Below are 27,864 nucleotides of genomic sequence, written 5' to 3'. Positions count from 1 at the left end.
CTCTTTGCCCAGGATGCAGTGGCATGATCATAGCCAGTGCAACCTCAAACTCCTGGGCTCAAGAGATTCTCCAGCCTCAGCCTCCTGAACAGCTGGGACCACAGGTGTGTGCTGCCACATCCGGCTGATTTTTAGTTTTTGTAGTGATGGGGTCCTTGTTATGTTGCTCAGGCTGGTCTTGAACTCCTGGCCTCACACAATCCTCCTGCCTTGGCCTCCCAAAGTGCTAGGATCATAGGCGTGAGTCACTGCACCCAGCCTTTTTTTTTTTTTTTTTTTTTTAAACTTTTTGTTTAAAACTAACAAACACACACTTTAGCCTAGGCCTACACAGGGTCAGGATCATCAAGACATCACCAGATGATAGGAATTTTTCAGCTCCATTATAATCTTATGGGACCACTGTCATATGCAGTCAGTTGTTGACCGAGATGTCATATGTGGTGCATGACTGTATATTAAAAACCACCGAATTGTATGCTTTAAATGGGTAAATTGTATGTATGTGAATTATATCTCAATAAAGCTGTTAAAAAAAAAGGTCTGAGAAGTCCATAAAATGTTTCATTTGTTGGGGGAATGGCTTTATTAATATGTTTTAAAATACTTCAGACAGTATCCTATGATATTTGACTCAAATCAATGACTTATTCATGACTTTGCTTATTACCTTATTGTCTTTCCAGAGATATATTACTGGAGTCTGACACAATTTCAATTTGAAAAGTCTGTCTCAGTTGAGGGTTGGGCCTAACACTGAATCCCAGCAGCCACTGCTAAGCTGGCTAACTTTTAGGCTGACTACCCGGGCCCAAATTGTGCAGTTCTTTGGTCTTCGTGGAGTCTCGATTTTACCTTGTATCTTCTGGCTTAAAGCTTTTCATCTCTGAAATCCATGAAATTAGATCTTCATTCAAAAGTCTTGAAGAAAATCATTGAGGAGTTATTTGTCAATTGGAAGCTATTGCTTCATTTAAATAATGAATAGGTTTTCCTTCTAAGAAAACTATAGTGCAGAAATGCCCAGAGCTTCTCTTCCATGATGCTCAGGACATGGAGCTATGGAACTGTAACGATTCAGAAGGACCTTGTGCAACACTCTGCTTTTTACAGTTGAGGAGACCGAGGCCCAGAGTGGTGAAGTGTAGGGAAATCACCAGGTAGTGGGCAAGCTAAGACTAAGCCTCATGGCGGGGCCCATGTTCCATACTTCCTGCTGTCCATGAAAGCTGAAAAAAGGAACAAACCCCAAAATACCTGTCTCCCCAAAGCCAAACCAAGCAACCTATTTCTAAAACCAAGTTGTAATTGTTTCTGAAATACAAAGTAGGGGCAGCCCCATCCCATCACCAGAGGAAATATGACTCTCTCAGCCAGCCGGAAGCCGGCTGCTCTGAGAAGTGGATGGAACCCAAATCACTCCTTGGGGACCAGCCCACAAATTCTTCCTTCACAAGTGATAGAGCCTGAAAAAGCGCTTCTCTCCCTACCATAACCTAATTGCTGCTTCCCCACTGGCCTCCAGCACTCACTCCGTGCCAAGCTCTGGCTCCTACCCAGCTGCTCCTTGAGCCCAGAGCCAAACCCCATACTCCCTTGTCCTAGGAACTGGTCCAAAATGGCCTTAGTAGTCAGCTAAGAGGAACTCTATCAAGGCCTGGAGGGCTGGCTGCCCAGACTCTGGCTGCCTGGGTGGGCTTCCAGGACCCTTCTCTGTAGAGACCTGCCCCAGCGCAGGAAGGACAAGTAAGGAAAAGGCCAGTTAGTAGCAGTGCTGAGGTGCTGCTGGGGGCTGGTGTGAGTGTCTGCTCTGGCCGATCTCTCTTATTTCTGGGACTGGGAGGAATTTGATGCCACCAGTATCTGAGTGCCATGTGCCTCGTTGTTTAGGAATAAGCTCCTGGGATTTTGGAACCACACAAAGTCTAGGCCTTGGGAGCCCTAGGCCTTGCGTCTGTCTGCATACCAGCAGATGAGGCTGGACCTCAGAGAGAGAGTGAGCATGTGCAGGTGACATCTTTTCTTCACAAGTGTCTCCTCTATTCCCTTCCTTGGAAGTGCCTTTGAGATTTAGTATTAGGATTGCCAGGATGTGTTAGTCAATTCTTTGATTTGATTTAGATGTGGTAGCTTTTCTTGGCCTATTTTCAAAGGGCAGGCAGTGTGCAGACCTAGATGACTCCACCCCCCAACTGGCTAGCCTCTCAGCCTTTAAGCCCCCACAAATGAGTCACTGTTGAAAGCAAGGTGACATTCATTCTCTGTAAGCCTCCACTTTGATGTATGTAGCAATGTCTCTCAAAATTGAGCACTCACAGACCCCCAAGTTATGCCTGCAGGCCTCTAGGAGATGCTAGACCTAGTCGGAAAAATGCATGAAGTTAAATTCTTTTCTTTGACTTGAGGTGCTCCATCAGCACAAACAACATTGTAAAAACAAAGAGAAACTCAGACTCTGAAACCAGATGGCATCACATGGCTGTAAGTTCATCTCCACATGATTCAGAAGTACTTAGGTTAATTTTAGCTTTAAAAAAAAAGTTTTCAGAATGAAACAAAAAATTAAAAACTTCTTTTGAAACTCATGGACTCCACCTCCACCCCTTCCCCTGTTCTCAGGACTTTCAGGGATGCATACATGCTATTTTGAGGAATAGTGTAGAAGCGTCTTTCCCCCCTAACAAACAAGACCTCCACCTAAGGAAAGAGCATGAGGCTGGGCCCAGCTTGGGCTGTGGCTCACGTAGCAGGCCCACCTGATTCATGACTCTATTGTCAACATCCTGGTCCATTGTTGGACAGCTCCTGCTCATGTGATGTTTTTACAGCCAAAGTTGACTAATCTAGAATTTTCACTGATTGGTTTTGGTCTTGATCTCTGGGACCATGTTGAATTATTAAAAACAAAACAGCCCCAAAGACATTGAGGCAGAGGGCACATAGGCCTGATTTGAGCTACTTTCTTTTTTTTATATAAATGGATGCAAGAAGTTCATTGGAGCAGCCAATGAATGCACTGATTTGTTTCTGAAAAATGTACAGATGGGGGAGATGGAGTTTGGAGAAGAAGCACAGATGGAGAAGTCTTTTCATTTTGATTTGTCACTGAGCAGAGACCTGGAGTTACGGAGGGTGTTAAGACTCACAGATGCAAACACAGGGAGGAAGAGTGATACGACACATGGCAGGCGGCAGCTGGCAGGGAATGTGTTTCTGCAGGGTTCAGAGACATGGGGAAGGATGCATACCAAAGGGTGGGCTGGGAATTTCAGCACGAGCCCCTGGTGTCCTGCGGGGACAGAGCTGAGTGTTCAGGGAGGGTTGAAGACCTGGTGATGCTTCCAGATGACTGATACAAGCTGTTTCTGCCACTTCCAACCCTTAAAGAATGAGTCACATCTCTACTTGATCAGCTGAGCCAGGCATTCCTCTCTGAAGTCTGTGTGGGGCTTGATCAATGGAGTGATTTTGTACCATTGCTCCTTTTGGAATTAGTTTCCTTTCCCATCATTTTTGCAAAATGATCTGTTTTTTATTGGTGACACCTAAATGTAGATATTCTACCTTTGCTTTTGTGGGTTCTCATTACTGAAAATTTTGTACAGAGCTCTGAGCACAAAAGCATGTGTACAGAGTTCTGCTTTCAAAAGCATCTGCTAGCCTCTGTCACATAGTTTTTCAGCCAGAAAAGATCTTCAAAGCCACCAGATGTGGTTAGAGTCCTCAGGATAAACCAATATGACTGTGTAATGAGATTCTTTCTTTTGTCCCTAGATTGTTATATAAAGTATTTGAAATTTGTAGGTCTTTCAGCTGCTTGATGGAACTCAAGAATTACCGGAGTTTAGATGCCAATAGTATGTTTGAAATGTACACTTGGGATTGGTTTTGGCTCTGTATTTTAGATGAGTTGCTTGTGCATAGGCAGCCTGATCCCCTGGGTGCTGTTGATACTTGGTACCCTGGTACAGAGCCCACCAGTTCCTGCAGCCAAGGAGCCTGAGGCAGCTGAAAATGTTTGGGTCCACACTCTGCCGTTGCACCTGCTGGTGGAAGTGCTAATCCTTCCCTGACCAAAGCAGGAGGGGCCCAGTTTCCTTAGAGACCTGTGGGCTGTCGGAACCTGAGTCAGCCTTCCTCCTACCACCACTGCTTGTGTGGTGGCCTGTGGAGCAGGGAGAAGCCACAACCTTCTATGGCTGCAGGTCCTCCCCTCTTCCTCACAGTGTCTCACATGGACAGGGGACAGGTCCACCCATTCCTCTTAGGTCTGAGTTCTCTGTAATGGTCCACTTAATGAAAAACAAACTTATTTCTAGAACCATCTCTTGAGCTAGAAAGAAGTCCTTAGTTAGATGAGTACACCAAGGCAGGTCTTGAGGACCTAGCATGTAAAAATCCAGCTACTGCTGGACTGACACCTAGCAGGCAGGCGGGAAGGGGAGCCTGCTGCCTGCAGCTGCTAGCAGCACTGCCAAATGACCAGCGACCACCCCAGCCCAGACGTGCACAGGGCATCCTTATTGAGCCCTTGGGTCTGAGAAGAGGGGCCAGGCCATGTTTGTCCAGTATGGCGAACAGGGGCTGACTTAACTCTCCCATATTCTGTACTGGATATCCATCCTATAAACTAATTCTGGGTGATGTGGCTAAAGAACTTAACTAGATGGTTTGAAATGATGTTGACTTGGGAGCCAGTTGAGGCTGAATGGCCAATGTAGACTCAGTGGACTTCATTTCATACCCTCCCACAAAGCATCTCTTGATGCTCCTGCTGGAGAGAGCCCATGGGGTGGGATGAACCATGAGGCTGAGCTCATGTGGTATTTTTACTTTTTGATCAGATGCATGAAAAGCACAGGAGGATGGGAGGTGAGGCAGGAGGAGCAAGTCTCTTACTGTGGCACAATGTTATAAGGAAGTAAGTACATTGTCCTGATGTTGGTTAAGACTATGATGAAAAGACCTGAGAAGCTGTAGTGTGAGGGCGAGGTTATGAGACCTTTGGGGGAGGTGGTCTGTTCTGTGGGCTAGTGCCCCACAGACCAGCTCACAGACCCACCTACTTGTGGTCCCCTGAAGCTACTTCCCCTTGGGGACTAAGTGTAGACTTCCCATTCTTCATCTTTCTTCTTCTTTTCTATCCTATTATTCTTAATACTGTATCTAACTCCAAGGAATTTTATTTTAAATCACAACTCCAAGACCTCTTATTTGAAGGCTACTTTTAATTTATTAATGAACCAGAGAAAACAGCAGAAAATGACTGTGAAAGGCCAACAAAGACAGACAGGGGTTCATTCTGCCCCACTCACGTGCTTGCCAGAGTAAAGCGTTCCCATGCCCTGTGGACAGTGCCCCAAGGATAAGGGAAGGCTGGTCCTGCAGAGGGAGCACAGTGCTTCTCTGTTTCTGCGTTACGGGTGGGAAAGTCTCCCCACCACCTGTGGAAGGTTTCCCTCTGCAGGATCATAAACCTGCACATCTAAGAACTCAAAAACACAACCCTTGAAAAACATTTTTCCAATTTGCAGCTATACTTTTTTCACACCTTTGGATTCCATTTTGTTTGAAGCAGCACATTTAGAGACAGATTGCAGACCCAGCCCATTAGATTCTATTGTTCTTTTCTTCTATGCTGCTTAATTGTCTAGATCTAGGTTTATATCTCTCACACCCAGAACAGAAAATATGAAGACCTTACATTAGAGTTTTCAAAAACATGAGCATACTTCATCTCATTCAATCCTCACAACAGCCCTGTGAGGTAGGCAGGCAGGCATCATGGTTCCAGGATACAGAGGACAGAGTCATAACTGGTGGAGCTGGGAACCAAATCCATATCCTCCGGCTCCTGATCCAGGGCTTGTTCCACTCTGCAAGATGAACTGAGCTCACTGTAATGAGCCAAGCAGCCTTTCTGCTTAGAATAGATGAAATGTCCTGTTGGGCTTGCAAACACAGGTGATTTTAAGTACAGACTTCATCAGAGAGCTCAGAAGATAAACACACCTGAGCTATGTTCAGCATCAGCATCAGAGGGACAAATGGACAGAACATGGACATCTTTGACAATGGTTTCTGCTTAGCTACTTGATTCTCACCCGGACCGTGGTTGGGTGCTGTAATGTTAAAGCAGCAAAGTTCAGGAGAAGGGAAGGCATTCAAAGGACTTTCTCATCTAGCAATTTATTGATTCCTTCACAAATCCTCTTGAGGTTGGGCCGACAGTCTCCATCCAGACTATAGAGGGTGGAGAGGAACTCCAGGTCAGCAAAGTGGTTGAAGACGTGGTTGATGCGCCCGTGGGTCCTGGGTGTCAGGTGTCGCTGCACTAGTTCATGCACCAGGTCTTTGCACTCGTGCAGGAGCTTGGAGAGCACGTTCCTATCGAAGGTGTATTCCACCTCATAGAAGCTGACGATGGTCATGGCCGTCTGGTTCAGCTTCTTCCGGAACTTCTCCACGATAACAAGCTCCTCCTGGCTGAACTGGTTATTCCGGTAGAGGATCCCAATTTTGATTGCCACCTTGATTAAGTCCTTCATAATCTTGTGGGCTTCCTTCTTGTTGTGGGTGTGCTCTTTGGTGACTTTGTAGAGCTCATCAAAGATCTCGCTGCTGGTGTCGTCAATCAACATGTTGGCCACAGTCTTGCTGGCTATCTTGCTCAGAATCTTCTTCTGGGCTTGAAGGGCAAGACTCTTTGAACTAAAAACATCGGGACCTGTGGTAAGAAAAGAAATAGAAGTTATAGAGGTATGAGAACTGTTTATTACATTTCCACAAGTAAAACATACTAACTTGAACTCATGTTCTTAGAGCAAAAACTCATGTGTTTATATCCCCGCCACTCTCTCACAGAACCCCTCCGCTGCCTGGTTACCCCACTTTCCTCTCCACATGACACACTTGTGACCCTTTCAAATCTTCTAAACTGTGCTTGTGCAATTCCTTCTGCTGGAAGGCGTCTCCTCTTGTCTGGGCCAAATCTTACCTTTTCAGACTTACTTCATACATAAAGTCTTCCTGACTCTACTAGCTATAGAGAAGTACAACTGCTGTCTCACATTATATGGAAGCAAGTTATTGTTTAATGACAAGAATGTAGCTCCAATGTCAACCCCACTCCCAGGGCAGACACGGATAGTTGATCATGGTACTCATTTTGACTGGGTCTTGGAATGTATATTTCATTGAGTCTAAGATGTCTTTTTTCACTTTTGAGATATTGGAAATTGGGGTGAATATTACAGTCACTTTTGCCAGGTAGCTGTAGTTGCCATTACCTGTGTGCATATCAATTTACACAATACGTGTCAGAGATTTAGGAGAAAGTCAAAAAGAATTTTTGTAAGAAATGTTGCCTCATGAGTGCTCTTGATGGCAGAGAATGGTACTGTGTGGGAAACACGCACATCAGTAACCCCAAGTCCAAGACGCTACAGATGCATAGTACTCCGAACGTGAAGAAGCTTAGGAAAACCATGGCCAATTTATTTTGCTGTTATTTTTCACTTTATGAATGAATGGCAGCAATATATGTTGAATAAAAAACCCACAACACTATAGTCTAAAAAGCTCTTTCCATAACTATAAATAAAAATTCTAAGTAATAAGAAAGCAACAGTTTACAGTTTGACAGTGTATTTTTTTTTCTTTCTTAAGAGCACATAAAATGGGATCTTACTATCAATGCTGTCTTAGATTTGATGAAATACTCCACATGGTCACCGATTAGCTGACATTTGAAATGAAACTTCACTCTACAGTATGTATGCATATTATTCTTATGTCCCCAAGGAGATTCAGGTTGCCGGAGGACAGAGACAATGTCTCCCATAGCACCTAGCTCAGTGCCAGGCACAGGGATGGGATGGCTCCTATTGAATAATATACTAGAGAAGTGCAGAAGAATCAGAAAGTCGTAAAATGCCATGTACTCCAAACTTTACTATGAAAAGCCAGTATTACTTTGAGAATTGAGGTCCTTGAGGATCCCTAGCACTTTTGTCCAGTGGTTTGTGGCCACACGGGAGTGACAGATGGGACAGGCAGAGCAGATCGCAAGAAGGCCACATGGACTGGCTTTCTGTTCTCTTTGTCTGCCCCTCCCCAACTCGTATCCTGCACCCTCTGCTCCCTCTGGACTCGCTCCCTCAGCGCACGGTGACTGATCATGGGCTGCTCTGGCCTCACAGACACAGACTCAACACACACTCGAACGTGATTTAAACAAAGGCCCCGCATGTCCCCTCATGGCTGGCCCAGCCACACTCCCCCAGCCCTGGGTCTTTCCAGGACAGCTACTTCTGCTCCCTGGCCTCTTCCAGCTGCAGGCCCCTCATGGGTGCAGCCGGGAGTGGGTCGCTACAGCAGGATGAGCAGAACTAAAGCAGCGGGTGCCAGGGGTCTCGGCATCCACAGCCAGCTCTGTCCCCAGAGTCCTGAGACCACAGAATCTTCAAACAACCTCACAGCCAAGTGACCCTGATGTGGCCAGGACCTTCCCTTCTGCCCCAGTACAAAGAGAACAAACACGTCATGTAGAACATAAAAGGAATAAACGGCATCTCCTGACTCTTTTTCACCATGAGGAAGCTCTGGCTCCTCCAGAGTTTGAGGCAGATGATCTTCCCGCCCCGTCTCATCACCCACCAGACCTCTGGGTGAAAAACTTTTGTTCCCCTCCATGTCAAATTTGTCCTCCAAAGCCAAACATTTACCAGAACTGAGGATGTTCAAATGACTGTGCTGTATGCTTTGAAGTCAATTCCACAGAAGCAGCTTAGAGACTTCTGAGTAACAGCCTGTCACTGAGTTAAGTGTATGCCTCCCCAGGTGATTATTCTAATGAGGATGATGGAATCTAGATGGATCCATTCTAAAATATCAGAAAATGAGTCACTGCTTTTGTAATCACAGCTCCTAAAAACTGCCTGAGAATAAGGTCTTTTTGAAGGCTCTTTAGAAATTCAGCAAACTTGCATTGACACAGAAGCAACAGATCAACTACATACTGGCATGTCAGTGCCATGAGAGTAGGGACTTGTGTCTGTCTAAGCCCTCCTTCCCCACAGTGCCTGGCATGTTGGCGGCACACGGCAGGTGTTGGTTGAATAGCTGGCTCTGTGCCAGGCACTTCACTGTTTAACCCTGAGAGCTGGGAAAAGCAGGCATTTTACCGAGTCTTCCCTGCTAGTCTGATTCCAAACCCTGCTCTTTGTACTGCCAGCATTTCCTCCATTCTGCCTCAGAGCTGTGCTCAGACATTTGCTCACATATACCCATAAGAATTTTTAAATAATTAATTAAATTTATCAACATTTATTTTATGTCTTTGAGACAAGGTCTCCCTAAGTTGCTCAGGCTGGCCTTGAACTCCTGGGCTCAAGCAATCCTCCTGTGTCAGCCTCCCGTGCCCAGCCCCCATAAGAATTTTTAAAAACTATGTACCTTCTTGTATATTTTTAAAACTTGACAGCAAGTATTTTTCACATTAAATAGGAAAGATATAATTTCTAGATAATGTAACTGACATTTTCAAATTAACCCGTTAGATCATTCTTTTAAATGTGTCCAATGTAACATAAGTACCATTGTGATATAACACCCATTATTGTCCACTTAAAAAAATGGCATGAGAAAGGTCTTCTTTAAAAATTGGGAATGTGCTGGGCATGGTAACTCATGCCTGTGATCCCAGCACTCTGGGAGGCCAAGGTGGGAGGATTGCTTAAGGTCAGGAGTTAGAGACGAGCCTGAACAAGAGCAAGATACTGTCTCTACAAAAAAATAGAAAAAAAATTAGCTGGGCATGGTGGCGCATGCCTGTAGTCCCAGCTACTGGGGAGGCTGAGGCAGAAGGATGGCTGGAACCCAGGAGTTTGAGGTTGCTGTGAGCTATGATAACACCACTGCACTCTTGCTGGGCAGCGGAGCAAGATCCTGTCTCACTCAAAAAAAAAAAAAAAAGGAAGAAGAAAAGAAAGAAAGAAATATAGAAATATTATGTTTTTTTCTTCCTTGAAATTGCATCTCTATTCTACTTCACCTAGAGAACTTTAACTTCATGTATGTTTATATGCTTGAAAATATTTGAGCAATGCATCATAATTCTCTATAACCAAAGGATGTATATAAATTGAAATTTAAATTAAAAGAATATTCCAGGGACCATAAATTCCTAAGCATTAAAAAATTTCTTCTGGAGTGAGTTATTTTTACTATTTTGGGTATGATATAAACTATCGAAATTTTGGTAGATACTTACTAAACATGAAAAATGAAGTTTTATTGGAAATGCACCTCTAAATGAGATGGGCAGGGGTGGGTGACGGCATCTTGATTAAAAGAGTCACCATCACCAATTCGAGTTTCACATCGACGACCCCTTGTTTGGGGAGGTTTTGTGCTCCAAGGCAATATGACCCAGGAAGATTCTTTATTGGTGAGAACTCCATGACTGAAACAGTGGAAAGAAGGGAAAGCCACCAGGCTTTGACCTCAGGTTTCTTCTCAGGCAGAAGAGTTTATATATAAGTATGTACCAAGTGCAGGTACTGAAGTTGTCAAGAAGAATGTGGATCTATAAATTGTTCCCTCAAAATTCTCTGTCTGCACATCTCACGGAAAAGCTCTGGACTCTCGGAGTTCACCTGTCCACCAGGCTGAGTCCTGCTCTTCTCTAAGAAAAAAGAGAATTCCTTAATTAAATAAATTTGAAAGGCATTGGATTAAGCAGAGTGACATAGATTCTTTTCTGTGAGATTTTAAACGTATTTCTTTAATACATTAAGCTGTTCGAGCAGCTCCCGGAGAGCAGTGGGTGTGGTGGGCAGAATAACGGCCCCAGAGACGTCCACATCCTGGTCCCCAGACCAGTGAATGTGCTGCCTCACACGGCAAAGGGGACTTTGCAGGTGTGATTAAGGATCTTGCGATGGGGAGCTTACCCTGTATTATCCAGAGCGCCCAAAGCAATCATGAGAATCCTTATGAGTCAAAGAGGGAGGCAGGAGAGAGTGAGAGCCAGAGAAACAGGTGTGATGAGGAAAGCAGAGGTCGGGGTGATGCGCTCTCTGGCTCTGAAGACGGTGGAGGGGGCTGGGAGCCAAGGAGTGTGGGCAGCCTGGAGACGCTGGTAAAGGCCAGGGAAGGGATTCTCCAGACAGAATGGAGCCCTGCCAACACTAGATTTTAGCTCCACAAAAATCATTTTGGATTTCTGATCTCCAGAAATGCAAGATGATAAATTAGTGTTTTAAGCCACTAAATTTTTTGTAATTTGTTACAGCAGCAATAGGAAACTTATTCAGGTGGGTAGAATGAGATGTAGCATTCCCAATTTTATTTGATCAGGGACATCTTTTTGCCTCCTGAGTATAGTGACCAGATGTCCAGTTTGCCAACAGTAAGGGGTTTCCCAGACAGTGGACCCCCATTGCTAAAACTGTAATAGTCCCACACAAATTGGGACAAGTTGGTTCACCCTATTCCTGAAGTACTACTGATGTATATATCAGTGACCGAAAACATAAAGAACAGAGAAGTAACAAGAAAAAACTTCAGAGAGTGGGAGAAGATGATACTTAACATTTCAGATGCTACTATCTCAGCGTGGTGAGCGTATACCCACCCGTATTGCCACACTTACCACCTTCTCTGTCTGCTTTTTAATGGCAGAGTCAACTTTAACTCTCTTTTGTCCCTTTTAGACAAAGGTCCTTTTTGTCCCTTGTTTTCTCTGCACTTATTGAGCATTTACTATTAGTAGAGCTCTGTATTAAGTGCTATGGGGAAATACCAAGGAAAGTATTCAGTTCAGTCTTGCTCTGAATATAGTCCCACAAGGAGGCAAGAGATAGACATGGAACAAAATACAGAAACATGTGAAACAGCCCAAATTGGCAGGAGTGAGAATAGCTGGGGTGAGCTCTGTGGGCTCTGAAGGTGGATTGGAGTGTTGGTAAATGGGGACAGCTACAATGTTAGGAAGTGGTTTCTAAAGTCATGGATACAGACCAGCAATTTTCCCTAAGACACAAAGGCTCTGGGGGGTTTCCCTGACACCTTTCCAGCCATCCCTCTTGTGTAAGAATTTATTATTTACCCACAAGGAATCTGGAGTACAAACTTCTATGGAGAGGGCTCAGGAGGGTCACAAGGATAGCATCTATGAAGCCTTAATGATCAAAAGTCTAGAGCAGAGGAACCCAAATGTTATGGATCATCAAAATTTTGCCAGGAAAGCTTTAAGAAAAAACAACAAATAACCACCAAGTAGATTCCCGTACTCTACCACAGATGATCATAAGCTTCCTAGGTGACCCTGACACGCTGAACATAGGACCCACTGATTTATGACAATGTACCCCAACATCTACAGACCGCTCAACCTGTTAAATGCTCCAGGAAAGAAGGTTCTGTGGCCAGTTCAATGAGTTTGTAGATGACTCTATATTATGGCTTGTTCTTGACAGCTCGCCACACAGGGTAGCTCATTAAGCCTTTGAGAAGTCATGCAGTAAAGATACCTGTAGAGTTTTGGTTAGTCCACCACTTCCCAAACTTACTGGCACACACGTCTACATCTATATGCAAATATATCGCATTCTGTGGTATGTATTATAGGAAACACTGGGATAAGACTCAGAGAAATAAAATCAAGACACCCTGGTCAACAGAACACCACTGTTCCCAACATGCATACATACACAATGTTGCAAATGATTTAAGGGATAGTGAGTGCACCGGGGAGCAGACCTATTCAGAAGACTTTTTGCACATGGAAATCTTGGGCTTCCTTCCATCCATCCTTCTGTCTCAGCATTCTGCAGAGGGTCCATGTTGGGGACCTACCAGGGAGGGACACTGCCGGCTGAGAGGAAGAGTGTGAGCTAAGCTTTGGGAGCCACGGTCAGGGGAATGCTTGGGATATTAGGGGAAACAGGCCTAACTGATGGATACAAGTTCATTGGTGGGAAAAGCCCAAGAGATCTAGGATAGGTCTTGGCAAAAACTGTTCTCTTCTTCCTATATACAAGTCTTAGGAGACCTCTTTTGGCCAGGGATAATTCTCTTAACCATGATTGAACAAAAGTTCCCATTTTCCAGCCAGGAAAGGTAGTGAATTATTTATATTAATAATACCTCAGAATCTCAGAGAATAGAGATAAAAATGTGATTATGCAGCTATAGCAAAATTCATCCTTGTAGAAAAAACAGGGGCTTCCTCAAAGTGGGATTGATGAAAGAGCTAAAGGGAAGGGAACATGAAGGTAGTGTTCTGAGAATAAGTACCCTTAGAACATCCTTAAAGAAAAGAAAAGGACCAGACTGCGTTGTGAGAATGTCATGACGATGGTTGTGAGCTGGTAAGAGGAGAGAAAGCAAAAGATAATTTAAGTGGGCCCTTCACCACGTGGAAAAGCACTGGGGCCAGTGTGAGTTGCTGCTTTTATAAATGATGTTCAGCCAGAGCACAAGTGATGTTTCCAGGTTTCTAGAAAACACGAAGCTCTCCCAGACGGTGGAATTCCAAGTTGATGGTGCTGCACAGCAGGAAGGTCTTCGCCAAGCTGGGTGTGTGGGCAGAAAAGAGGCAGCTGAGCTTCCGTGTGGTGAGGAAAAGGTAATAACTTTGGGGGGAAAATAAAATAAATGATGGTTATAAAAGATGATGGGATCTGAGCTCTTGGCAACAGCCCAGAAAAGTGTTCCAAGCTTCACCCCAGGAGGTAGAGGTGGAGAGGGCCAGGGCCCCGCTACTCTCTCCTCTTACTTGCAGGGCTCTGCAAATTCTCTAAGGAGTATGTGGAAAACTTGCATGTAAGTATGGATTGCTGTGTCAAAATTATAAAACGGGAAATTATTGTAATAGCCAGCTCACTTCCATTCTGTAAATAGCTTAAGATGACGGCAGGAAGGAGAATTAGCTAAAAATGTTAAGTAGAAGTTAGGAGTGGAGATGGTTCCCAGAGGAAAACCATCTGGAGTGCTTACTGAGCAGCATCTGGCAAGGCAGGGGACCCAGAGAACAGGCAAGGCGGAAGGGGAGGCCCAGAGGCTGGGGTAAGACCCCGGGCAGAGGGAGATTGATGGCAGCCCCAGTTTCTGGCACTCAATCACTAACTGCTGGGAGAAAAAAACCTAAAAACCACAAAACCTCAAGCAAACCTCCTTGAGATAGAGCAGGCTCACAAACTACTTTGAACTTGAACTTTCATGATGAGCAACCATCCTTCTGCTCAGCTGCTGATGCACTCAGAAAAGCTGATGGGACCTATCATGTCCCTCATATTCCATTCTTCATTAGTGACAAGGGGCCAGGAGCCAGGGGGTGGCAGGGTGGCGGGCGGAGAGCGATGGCCTCCCCCATCCCTTCCCATTTCCTCTTCTGCTCTCTGGGTGAAGGATGACAAAGGGGTTTGCTGCAGGGGTGAGGTGCTCTGCAGGATGGAGATCCATGACGATGATAAAACACCTTCTGGAGAAGACATTGCCTCTGCTTTAGTTCTTGGTCATCTCTAAGTAGCTGTAGGGACAAGACTATTAAGGAACCTTAAGTATTTTGAAATGTGAACCTAATGCAGTTGTGGTTTCCAGAAAGACTAATTGAGTGGTTGCATCTCCAGTGGAGTCAAACTAAAAAAACATTTTCCTTCCCTTGTATAAAACTGTTGTTTGTATACTCCTGGAATATTAAAGAAAGAACACAGAGCTGGGGGAGGTAGAATGAAATGAAGTTGCTGAGGGATGGTGGAGGCCTTGGAGTTAGGGACAAACCAAAAACCCGATCCTCCCCTCCCCCACAGAGAAATGATCAAAGCTTAGAAGTTCATGGAAAGTGCCTTTTTGGGGTCCAGTTCCTTTCATACTTGAGTGAGATGGCATTTTTGAGGCTTAACAAAGATATTTAGGGATACTTTAAAAGGCATCCACGGTTAGATGACCTAGGAGGGTTAAGGAATGGATTTTTCTGACCGAGGGTTAACTGGCAGCACATCCTTGGGGACTGCTTGGGTCTGGTCCCTTCCTGACCCTCCAAAGAAGGTCTTGAAGCCAAACCCCTGAGCTCACCCTGGCTTCTGGGAAGACCTGAGGTTCCCCAAATTTCCACCGGCTGCAACAGGAAGCAAGCAGTTTGTGGGTCTCATGGGCGTGGCCACCGTGACTTCAAAGGGCAGCAGCCTCCGCTGGGCGCACAAATGGCAATATCAGAACTTCTCTTCCTGTTCCCTTTTTTTGGTAATAAGATAAATTAAGCTTTACTCTTATTTAACACACAGACTGGCCACGGGGCCCACTGTTGTGTGGCCTTCTGAGGGAGGAGGGAAAGGTCGCCACTCGGGGTGGGGAGGGGTGTTTAGTGTAACCCTCACTTGTTTGTTCCCTTTCAGTGGTTTTGATTTATCTCAGCATATGTTTATGTATGCCTGGTTAAACAGACTCACTGATTATATTATTTAGTTCTAACTAAACTAACCCTTGCAAAATGGACCAGTGATTTCAAAAGATTCCTGCAAGAAACAAAACTGAGGACTGAAGGCAATATGTTCATCACACAAGCACAAATGAACAGCCAGGAAACGGCAGAGTGGACGATAATCTCTCCTCCTCATGCCAAGAGCTTTTCTGCAGCCAAACTACAAGGTAAAAGTATTGAACTAATCAGACCTGACAAGAAATGGGCCATAAAAATCTCAAAAACTTCAATAGGATGATTTGAAGTTTAGATTTCAAACAGTTTTACTTGCCTTGAGATATTCCCAAAAGGCAGCAGGGAGCCGTGGCAATTAGCACGTAAGCTAAAAGCATTGTGTCTTTGGGTGACAGGAGAGAGTGTGATAAGGAACATCATGGATGCCTGTTGGGGGAGAGGGATGAGTCAAGGATGGTGCTACTGAGTGCTTCTTCCAGCTTGGGAGACGGGGTGGGGCGAGGGGGTATATGTTAAGGTGCCACAAACTGAAATAGGCATCTGAGAGGAAAAGCCAGCACACAGGTGAAGTCAGTCTTGAGTTATGGGCACCTGGGTGGAGATGGTCACAGCAGCCTGTCTAGTAGGGCACTTCAAACCTCACCTGTCCTCCCCTGTGCTTCCCATTTTCCATGCACACTCTGTCCCTTTCCAGCAAGTAAGAGTTGCTGAAAAGACCCATCTTCCTGCAATAATAAGCCAGTAAGGCATCCTGAGGGATGAAGGGGCTCTTCCTTCAAAATGCAAACATCATAGTGTTGATCAGTTAGTACCAATTTGATGGCGAGTACATGTGTAGACTATTCCTCTAATCTTGTGATACCTCACTGTGGATAATGGGCTCAAGCTCAATCCAGGAAAATATAAGAGGTGCTAGAGCACTGTTGTTTCTTATAATTGAGTAATATTTCATTGTATACATATACGAAATTTTAGTAATCCACTCATGAATTGACGGGCACTTGGGTTGTTTCCACATCCTTGCAATAATGAATTGTGCTGCCATAAACATTCGGGTGCAGATGTCTTTTTTTTTTTTCTTTTTTCTTTTTTTTTTGAGACAGAGTCTCACTCTGTTGCCCAGGCTAGAGTGAGTGCCATGGCGTCAGCCTAGCTCACAGCAAACTCAAACTCCTGGGCTCAGGTGATCCTACTGCCTCAGCCTCCCGAGTAGCTGGGACTACAGGCATGTACCACCAGGCCCGGCTAATTTTTTCTATATATATATTTTAGTTGGCCAGATAATTTCTTTCTATTTTTAGTAGAGACAGGGTCTCACTCTTGCTCAGGCTGGTCTCGAACTCCTGACCTTGAGCGATCCACCCGCCTCGGCCTCCCAGAGTGCTAGGATTACAGGCGTGAGCCACTGCACCCAGCCTGCAGATGTCTTTATTATAGAATGTCTTTTGCTCTTTTGGGTAGTGCTATTAGTGCTAATAGTGCTATTGCTGGATCGAACGGTATTTCTATTTTTAGCTCTTTGAGGTATCTCCAGATTCTTTTCCACAGAGGTTGCACTAATTTGCAGTCCCACCAGCTTCTCCAGGGATTAGGAGGCTGGGGGGGACAAACTCACAACTAAGGGTCACAGACACGGTGAGCATTGTAGAGGGGAAGGGCATGCCTCTAAACCTTGCTTGGGTGAGGCAAAGACATAAAATGTAACCAGAAGATATTTGCACTTCAGTGTTTATTGCAGCATTATTCACAATGGCTAAAATATGGAATCAACTTAAGGGTCTATCAAGGGACGAATGGATAAAAAAGATGTGGTGTATGTACACAAAGGAATATTATTTAGCCATGAAAAAAAGGAAATTTTGTCATTTGCAGAAACATGGATAGATTTGGAGGACATTATTTTAAGTGAAATAAACCAGGCACAGAAAGACAAATATTTCATTTTCACACTCATATATGGGACCTAAAAAAAATTGATCTCAAGGAGATAGTGAATAGAATGGTGGCTACTAGACATTGGTAAGGGTGGTGGGAAGGGGTAAGGAAGAGATGTTGGTGAAGGGGTAATTCTGTTTAATAGAAGGAAGAAGTTCTGCTGTTCAGTGGTACAATGGGGCAACTATAGTTGACAATAGTTTATTGTATTTCAGAATAGCTAGAAGTTTTCAAATGCTCCCAACATAAAACAAAGATGAATGTTTCAGGTGAATCATGCCCCAGTTACCCTGATTTGATCATTGTATGTTATGTGCTTGTATCATGATATAACATGGACTCCATGAATATGTACAATTATTATGTATCAATAAAAAAATTAAAAAAAATGCAAACATCTACTGAGTGGGCGGAAGTGATTCTCTATTTACTTTAGTCAGAGCCACACTGTCTCTCTCTTGGAATTCCCTCTCCCCTTTGTGGCCAACCTCCAAACCACTCCTTCTCCCCCACCCAAAGAATGAATTATTTAAAAATCAGGGTAGGAAAGCAGAGGCAGGCTTGGGTGCAGTAGGATTAGGGTGGAGGTTAGAAGGAGGAAGGACTGAATTACCAGAGACACCCAAATTGGGAAGACCAACCATGATGAAATTTCCTAGCTCTATTGGACATTTTAAGGTGCTGAATAAGGACACACAAAAGCAATGGTAGGCAAAACAGGACGCAGATTCAGATCGCTTGAGTACTTTGCACTGAATAATTACACTTGAAAAGCAGCATTTGATCATCCTCAAGATGAAGATTAAGTTTTTTTCATTCCTTAGCCTTGAAATAAATTGTTTCAGGTAAAATGAAGAGAGATTGGCAGGGTGAACTGTAAAACCTTTCAGCTTATTATCTATCTCATCTTGTCTTAGACCCTCTAACCACCAACCACCAGCATTAAGCAATCCATAACTCAGTTAATGACAATGGCAGATAACTATCGAGCACAGATTACGTACCTAAGGTGGCACACCGTGTAATGGGTCCTCACTACAATCCTTCAAGAGAGGAACTGTGAATTCCATTTCACAGATGAGGAAACTGAGGCACAGAAGATTTAAAAAATTCACTCAAAGCTATTTGTCTAGTAAGTAGCGGAGCTGCAGTTGGGTCCAGGTTCACCAGACACAAGACAAAGCCAGCAATCTTTGCCTTCCTGCATCTGCCTTTACAACCTTGCCCTTGGCTCCCTAACAGCTGTGATTTCTCACTTACTTGAAACATTAAATAGTCCTCAATTTAAATCTCCACCTAGCTAGGGGAATTACATTTCATCTTTTTTTTTTTTTTACAATAAAAAACAGTCTTTTTTACAATAAAAAACATAAGGGACAGTCTTATGTGATAGAAAAATACCACATATTCATCAAAACGAAGATAGATGTAGCTTTCACTTTTAGAGGGAATTCTACATATTTCATGGAGTTATATACTGATTTTGCTTTTCATATTGATTTTACAGCCAGCTCTGAAAAGTGAATGAGTGTCTGATAATTTTACTTACCAGAGCTAAGTGAAGCACATATTTGTGAAATCACTGGGAGGGTGAATCATCTCCAAATCAACAGGTTAATTTTGGAGGTCTGAGAGGTATTTTTGTCTCACTGCAGAAGAGCAACCATCCCTACAAACAACATCTACTTACATGATTTCTTTAAACAAAGCTTATCCATCCCCGCAACCCGCCCTTAAATCTAATAAATAACTAGTGTCTCTCTGAATGGTGGATCATATCCAGGCATCATAATAACAAAGTCCACCTATGTAGTGCTTGCTTTTCTAAGTGCTTTATGCACAGTAATTTATTGTCTTCTTGCAACAATGCTATGAAGTAGGCACTAATGTCAGCAGCAGTTGGAGCATTTTAGATTATTAAGTATGAAATGTCCGATTTCCTTAAGTACTGTTTGACAGTTGATATCTCTGACATTTCACTTTGACACTTCTTGTTTTATGTTTATTGTGAAGGTACATCCTCAGTCTTTTGAATGCACATTTTGGCTGTGACTATCTTGCAAATTTTTTTAGAGCAATTTTTGTGAAACCATGGATAAGTAAAAAATTCTTGTTATTTTTGAATCTGAGTCCCGTTGTGGAACCAATGCAGCACAGACAGCTTGAAATATCAACAAAGTGTTTGGGAAGGATGTGGCTAATGAATGCACAGTACGTGGATGGTTTGAGAAATTCCATTCTGGTGATTTTAATCTTGAAAGGGAGCCACGTGGGTGACCTGAGACCAAGGTGGAAAATGATGAGCTGCAAGCTGGAATGGAAGCGAATCCATCTCAACCTATGCGTGAATTAGCAGCAAGGTTTGATGTTACTATTCCAACAATATCGGACCATTTGAAACAAATCCGCAAGGTAAAGAAGCTGGATAGATTGGTTCCGCATGAATTAAACGAGTGCCAGAAGAGCAATTGTCTCAAAGCTTGCTTTTCTTTGCTGTCACGACATAAAGGTGAACCATTTCTTCACCGTATTATGTGTGATGAAAAATGGATTCTTTTTGATAATTGCAAGCATTCTGCACAATCGTTGGATAAATATGAAGTGCTGAAACATATTCCAAAACGGAATATTCATCAATAAAAGCTAATGGTGTCTGTTTGTTTGGTGGTCTAACGCTGGTATTATCCACTACAGCTTCATGAAACCTGGTCAACCGATTACTGCAGATGTCTACTGCAACCAATTGGACAAAATGATGAGGATGCTTGTGATTAAGCAGCCAAGACTGGTCAATAGAGCCTGGCCAATCCTCTTGCAAGAAAACGCTTGACCACATGTCACGTAAAGAATGCTGCTCAAACTCCAGAGGCTGGACTTGGAAACTCTCTGTCATCCACTGTATTCACCAGACCTTGCACCCACTGACTACCATTTCTTTCAGGCTTTGAATCACTTCTTGCAAGGAAAAATATTCCATTCTCAACAAGCTATGGAAAACGCCTTTGGAGATTTCATCGCCACTCGCTCTCCAGGCTTCTTCAAAACAAGCTACCGTTAAGATGCCAGAGCTGTGTTGATAATTTAGTTGCCTACTTTGATTAATTGTACTGCTTCTTGTTTGGGATATAATAAACTATACTTTTGATTAGAAATCACACATTTCATATTTAATGACCTAAATACATTCAGGAAACCGAGGTAAAAAGAGATTAAGTAGTTTGTCTAAACCTACCATTTGGGAAGTGGCAGAGCTGGACTGGGCAGTCTGCCCCTGAGTCAGCCTCAGAGCCCTGTGCTTCAGCCGGCCACACTGACTGCTATGCGTGGGTGACAAACATCAATTAGTAAAAATGCTTTTTGAATTATTGCCCACTTTAATATGTAGATTAAGCAGTTTTTATTCCCTCACAAGAATTAATTTTTTAAAAACAACAAAGCATTTCAAACACATAGACAAAACAGAAGATAATATAGCCAACACTTGTATGGCTACCACCAAGATGGAAAATTTTTTTTTTCAGTGAGTTGTAATCTTTTTAATGTTGGACCATTCTTAATATTTTGCCCTCAAAGACAGAGGGAGGTAAAGCCCTCTTTGTTTTCAACTCCTCTCTTCTGCCACCGCCTCCTCAAATCTCACTGTATTTCAGAAGGTAATGTGTTTTCATGTCATGCATGTTTTTATATCATACTTTTGCCTCATTGTATGAGTGTGCATGTATCAACATTATATTGTTTAGACTGGAGTATTTTAAAACTTCACATACAAGGTATCATACTACACAGGTCCTTCTGCAACTCTGCATTCAACTTCCTGCTTTCAAGATTTATCTAGTTTAGTCACTAAGTTGTTTACATGCATATTTTATATGTTCATGTTTGCTGTTGATGGACGTTTCTTCCATCAGAAACTGCAGGCAAAAAAGTCCACAGACGCATCTCCTTGTGCACACACACAGCAGCTCCCCGGTTCTATACCTAGACCTTGACTGCCAAGTCCTGTCGTCAGGCTGCCAATTACTCTCCAGCGAGATTGCACTAATTTTCACTCCCAGCAGCCATGTATGAGTTCCTGTGGTTCCACTTCCTCATCAACACCTCAAGTCATCCCACTTTTTGATTTCTGCCAATCTGATAGGTACAAAATGGTATCTTGTTTTAATATGCATTTCCCCGATTGCTAGTGAGATTCAATATATTTTCCTGTTTATTGGGCATTCAGGTTTTTCTCTTCTGTGAATTGCTTGTTCATATAATTTATTCATTTTTTTCAGTTGGATTCTATGTCTTTTTCTTGTCAATTTGTAGTTTTTATATATTATGGATTCTAATCGTCTGTGGATCACATGAGTTACAACTATCTCCTCCCAGTCTGGAACATTACTTTTTAAATTTAGTATGGTATCTTTAGTCATACAGAAAATTTAAATTGTAACATAGTCAAATTTATCAGTATCAATCTTTTCCTTGATGGTTGGTGGTTTTATATCTCATTTTAAAAATACGTTTCCTGCCATGAGGTGATAAAAGAATCTCACATTTTCCAGAAGTTCTAGGGTTTTGCTTTTCACATTTAGGTCTTTAATCCACTTGGAAATTATTTGCACATATTATTTTAGGTTGGGAATATTTTTCTCTCCACAATTTATTCTATTCATTGAATAGTTCATTCTTCTGTTACTGAAATGGCAGACCTCTTTATTTCATATTAAGTTTCCATATTGCATAGACCCGTTTCTGAGATTTTTACTCTGCTTCATTGGTCTATTTCAGTACCAATACCACATTTTCTTAATTGGTATTAACTCATAATAACTCACAATAGACCCAAGAGAAGTGCCCCCCCACCCCCTTTATTCTGCTTAGAAATTGTCTTCAATATTCTTCCATATGAATTTCAGGATCATTTGATCAAATGCCATGAAGGCCCTATATTAGTCTGAGATAAACAGCATCTTTACTGTTTACCTGAGATAAACAGTATCTTTATGATATTGAACCTTCCCATCCATTAACATAATATATCTCTCCATTTAGTCAGATTTTATTCTGTATACTTCAGTAATGTTTTTAGTCCTTACCATAAAGCTCTTGCATATCTTTCATCAGATTTACTTCTTAGGTAGCTTAGGTTTGGTGCTAGTGTTAGTGTAATTTTTTTCTATTATAGTTTCTAAACGGCTATTAATGATGCGTAGGAACCCAACTGGTTCCTGTATATTTATCTCCAATTCAGAAGTTTTGTTGAGCTCTGTTTCTAGTTATAAGATAGTTTATGTAGCATCTCTTGGATTTTTTTCTTAATGTGCACAACACTGCCTGCACAAAATGATTGTTTTCTTTCACCTCGTATTTCTTCTTCTTGCTTTATTACACTGGTGGGAACATCCAGCACAGTGTTGAATAGTAACAGTGCTATTTAGCTTCCCTGTTTTGTTCCTAACTTTAACAGGATTGCCTCTAAAATTTCCCCACTGAGTATGATGTTTGCTCTGGGTTTGTGATGGATACCACTTAACAAGCTAAGGAATCTTCCTTCTATTCCTATTTTGCTAAGGCTTTGTTTGCTTTTAAGTAGAAATGTGTATCCAACTTTATCAAACACTATCTTTGTACCTATTGAGATGATCATATCTCTTCTGATATGTGAATTTAACCAATTATTAGAAGTCTTTTTGATTTAAATCATCATTGCATTCCCAGCTTAAGCCCTACTTGGTCATGATGCATTAGTATTTAATATACCGGTGAATCCTATCAGCAAATATTGTATTTAGCATTTTGCAACTACGCTCAAAAGTGAGATTGGTCTATAACCATTTCCTAGTACTGTCCTTGTCTAATTTTGATGTCAGAGTAAACTAACCCCCTAAAATGGATTAGGTAGCTTTCTCTCTTTCTCTATTTTCTGAGACTGTGTAAGGTGGGGATTAATTGTTTTTTGACAGTTTTAGTAACACTCACCTATAAAGTAAGCCACTCGTGTCTAGTGTATATTTTGAGAGTGGGGATGGGGTGAGAAACCAATTTCTTTAATGTTTACTCAGGTATAGAAGGGGAGTCATCCTCTAAAACAACACACACTTTGATATTTCATTTAACAACTATCTCAAACTCTCCAGGTTGTTTTCTTTCTCTAGAGCACCCACAAAGTAGTTGTTCTGAACGGTAGATCAGTCCCATCCTCACCGGTAAAATTTTCAACACTCTCCTCCTTGTTTTATTTTAAGAAGGGAGGCTGAGGAGTTGCTTCTCAAAATATTTTCTTTCTTTAATGCTTTTATTAAAAAATTTTTACATGAGCACTAAGAAAAGTCAGAAAAGACAGATAAACGAAAGGAAGAAAATGAGACCGCACAGCCCCAGCATGCTTCCTGGCTGGCATACATGTATCCTCCCAAACATTTCCCAGGCACGTGCACTTTAACATCCACAAACATGGGATCGACAAACACTATTTTATCATCTGCTTCCTCACTCACCATTCTGAGGATGTCTTTCCAGGCCAATAAATGTACTACATCATCATTTTTTGATGACAGCATATGTCACCATTTCCTCTCCCAGTCCCCGATTTCAAACTATGTCCAGGTTTTGCTGCAAAACGTCTGCAGAAAGTAACAAATAACCCAACACCAGGATGCCTGTTGGGGGAAAGGGTGTCTAAAAGTGTCTATTGGCACACGGTAGGATTCCGTCTAACGCTCCTTCTTAAGCCAGGAGACACCTCGGAGTCCCATGAACAGATCTCCGGTTCTGCCCAGGCCCAGCCCTCCCTCCCCCAGAGGCCAGCTTGTCCAATGTCAGTCAAATGCCAACATGCTGAAGTTAGAAGCCAAAAAGCAGCTCACCCTTTCACAAGGATGGCTCTGCCCTAACCCTGCTGGCTGAAGACAGCCAGAGATGAGAGCGAAAAAGTACCTGAAATCAAGTGGGCTCTTCCCCGGGGTGGTGCCATGGGTGCCAGTCATGCCCTGACCTTCTCGTGCCTGTAGCTGAATCCAGCAGACCCCTGCCCAGGTGGAGAAGGCACAGCTGACAGGTTGTTCGTTGCAGCTGAAGGCCCCCTCCTATTGTAAGCCTCTGGCCAACCGTCATGTCCCGCTAGCCAGGGAGGGTGGCCCTGGCGCCCAGCTCCAAAGCAGCCCTGTCCCCATGCTGCACTGTGATCGGCTCTCTGCTTTCCGCACCTGGGGCTGAGCTCTCAGGGACTGATGATGCTCAGACGACTTGTGTATCCTTACAAGTAGGACAGTGCCTACTGTGTAGACATTGTTCCATATGTGTCTAGTAAATGAGGACTGAATGAATGATTTTAGCATATTATGTCTGGTTCTTCGGGGCCCAGATTCGATCTGTTCAGGACTCACCCCTGGAAGGAGGTGTGTATTCACGAAGTACAGGTTGAACTGAATGCACGCAAACACCCGCTGAACTCAGCAGAAGGCCCACCCCTTGCCTTTCACACGGAACCACCTGCTGGGCCCACTCGGGCTGTGCCTGCCCTCGCCCCAACTGCAGCATTGTCACCTGAGGGCCAGATGCAGTGCCCACCACGCCCCCACTGCTCGGTTCAGCAGGAACCCTCTCTCCATGGCAGCAGCACCCCTCCCTCCTGCCACCCCCGGAGCCTTCCCTTTCACGCTGCTTCACACTCACAAGCTATTTTAATACTCAGGAGCTGCTGGGCATCGGAATAGCACAGGGTGATCCCCTCTCTGTTGCTCCCAAACTGTTCTCCACCACGGCAGGCACCCCAAACCCCAGGCTCCGGCCACCAGACTGCTAACAAGGACGCTGGTGGTATGCCACATTCAGAGCTGTGGGAGCATGCCAACACTGTAATATGTGAAATTAATAAAGAGACTGATGCAATAAAAATGTCAGTCATTGGAATTCAATTTTTGGAACATAGATACAGAACCTAAAATGCTAAAAAGCAGGCAATACGACAGAACAAACGCCAGTCTATATTGGAAAAAATAAACAAAACATGGCCCCTGGCAGTGGGTATTTGAGCCTAAAGGACAGGCTACTAAAAGGTGCTCTAATTAATTAATAGAGCAATACATAAACCCTCAGCTTAGTGAGCTTAAAAACAAACAAACAGACAGACAAACTGACTGTTAGCTGTACTAGAGAGGTCGGAACACGTGAAGGAGAAGAAACCAGAAGGTACTTCTGGATGGGAGATGATCTGGCAGACAGCACTACGTCTTGCTCAATGTTCTACTTAATGTTTTTTTTTAGTGAAATATGAATTTTGTACAATGACATCTTTGGATTTCAGTCAATGTGAATGTGGAACAGCAGGAAAGGGGCACATGTGATATATTACTAATAATTTCCCTGACGTGTACGCTGTAGTAAAATTGGCTTCGTTTATGGATTTGAGATCTGAGACGTGAGTCAAGCTACATTTTGGATATCCGCCGGTGCCATGGTCAATATCTGGCCCGTGGAATGACAGTGTTGAAGGATGTCGACGGAAGGGGGTATGGTAAGGTCCCCCAAGGTTGGGGCCCTCAGATCTGCTGGGACCCCCACTGTGATGGGACCGCTCTGAGTCCAGGGGAGTCCCAGTGACACCACTCAACTAGCTGTGGAGGCGTGACTTCCTGGAAGTCACCCAAAAATGTGTCTTTCTCTGAGACTTCCTTTCTAAATTAAACTCTCCCCATACTTGCCTCTAAGGCAGTAAATAGCTCAGAATAGAATTTTTTATGCCTCGTGGTAATACAAAGCAGTATCACCACAAGGTTTCACTGCTTTCCAGCCAAGTCTCCAGGAGCGGTCACTCAAAGATGCTGAGAATGGCTGTCCTGCCCAGTCATGGGTTGTGTCCCTTTGCTCCCAAAACACAGGGAGAACCAGAGAGCTGGGCCCTGGTCCTGACTCGCTGCTGAGCCGCAGGGGACAGGAGGAGAGCCCGGCCCCCAGCCTGCCTGCCCGGTGCCCACGGGCCACTCTCCATGTTCTGCTCTTTCAGTCTGGTTGGTAAGTGAGGAGGCACACTAGATGATTCTGTTAATTTGGTTTATATTCTCAATTTAATAGTAACCCCTTAAGTATCAGAAATTGAATTTTTTTTTTTTTTTTAATCCATGAAAAAACAGCGCTGGGTGCCTGTGGGATGGTCACCAGCTCCCTCCTCTCCCATGCAGGTTCCCTGCCACCCACCAACCACTCTCTCTGCTCCTCCTGGTTTTCAGAAACGGAACATCTGCTTTTCCCTTGCCCTGAAACACCTGGGGCCTTGACCTTGGAGCCTCCAGCTTTCCTTTTCTGTGGCTTCCCTCCAAAATGCCACCCAGCCACAGAGCAGGCGGTCGTGCTGGCTCTCCCCTCGGCCTCTTCCTGTGCTGGCCGTGGTGCCCACCGGCCAAACCGCAGACTGCCAGCCCCACCAGGCCCCAGCCCTGGTAAGCCGCCTGTGCTGATGCAGCTGCGTGTGGCAGTTGTGTCTGAAACCTTAAGGCCGGCCCCTGGGGAGCCTAATATCCCTGTTGCCCCACGTCTCTGCCCCATAGAGAAGGCAGCGTGTCCTCTCCCTGGTCTGTGCATCTCTCCAGATCCAGGCATGGCCTGGTGCCCTCCCCCCATCCTCTGAGCAAACCCCCACAGCAGGGCCTGTTCAAGCAACTCCCAGCTGGCCTCATTTGTTTGTTCCCTGGCACTTGCAGGAGAGGGGACCTTGACTGCCCCGTTCACTGTGGCATCCCTGACACACGGTGGGAACTCAAGAATACATTCAAACCTCAAAGAATAAACAGTGACTGGTCAGCCCAGGAGGAGGCCTGAGGAGGGAACGGCTGCGGTGGCAGCTGTGGTTTTGTCCTTCCCTGGTTTTCAGCCCAAACTCGATGGTAACTGCTCTCACCAAGGTCACCAAATGGCCTTTCGGTTGCTCCTGAGGGATGTTTGGAAACATGGGAGGGCATTTTCAGTCGTCACAGCACACGAGTGGGGGGTTCTGCAGGCTGTAGTGCCAGGAGTGGGTATGATGACCACCCTTACTCCTGAACGGAGAATGCCAAAGGCACTCTTGAGACACACACTTCCTGGTCCTTGGCTTACATGGCCGAGAGCAGCACGGACCCTCTCCTGGCCCTTCTCAGCCTCCTGCAGGACTCCTCCGCTCAGTGCCTTAAATCTGGGTGTTCTGAGATCACACAGGGCCCTCTCCTCTCTGACCACACACTCCCCCTGCGTGTGAGATGCCACCGCTGCCCACCAGCTCCCTTCCCCAACCCCGCGGGGGCCCTCTCCTTGTATTCTATAGGACTCTGTCACCCACTCCCCCCACCCCATTCAGACAAGAACCTGGGGGCCATCCTTGCCTTATTTCTCGGCCTCACCTCCCACATCTGTGGGGCCTCAGACTGTCTACTCAGCTTCCTTAATTCCTTCAAACGCACCTACCTTCCTCTACCTCACTCACCCTACCTCGGTACAGAGCCCCTCATCTCTGCCTGGAACACTCGTCT

General features: G+C 44.2%; 1 protein-coding gene across 1 annotated transcript in view; it reads right to left on the bottom strand.

Annotated features, from left to right (window-relative positions):
• Positions 1–5,256: 5,256 nt before the first annotated feature.
• The window catches only part of TNFAIP8L3 (TNF alpha induced protein 8 like 3), a 40,694-nt gene continuing 18,086 nt past the window's right edge, over positions 5,257–27,864 (bottom strand). Inside the window, exon 4 of the mRNA XM_069492126.1 lies at positions 5,257–6,727. Coding sequence (XP_069348227.1) covers positions 6,165–6,727 — 563 coding nt within the window. The 3' untranslated portion in view covers positions 5,257–6,164. The remainder of the gene's footprint in view (positions 6,728–27,864) is intronic.

This window comes from Eulemur rufifrons, chromosome 2 (assembly GCF_041146395.1).
Source record: "Eulemur rufifrons isolate Redbay chromosome 2, OSU_ERuf_1, whole genome shotgun sequence".
Classification (NCBI taxonomy): Eukaryota; Metazoa; Chordata; class Mammalia; order Primates; family Lemuridae; genus Eulemur; species Eulemur rufifrons.
The sequence above is the reverse complement of the archived record's forward strand: the minus strand, read 5'-3'. Positions and strand labels throughout refer to the sequence as shown.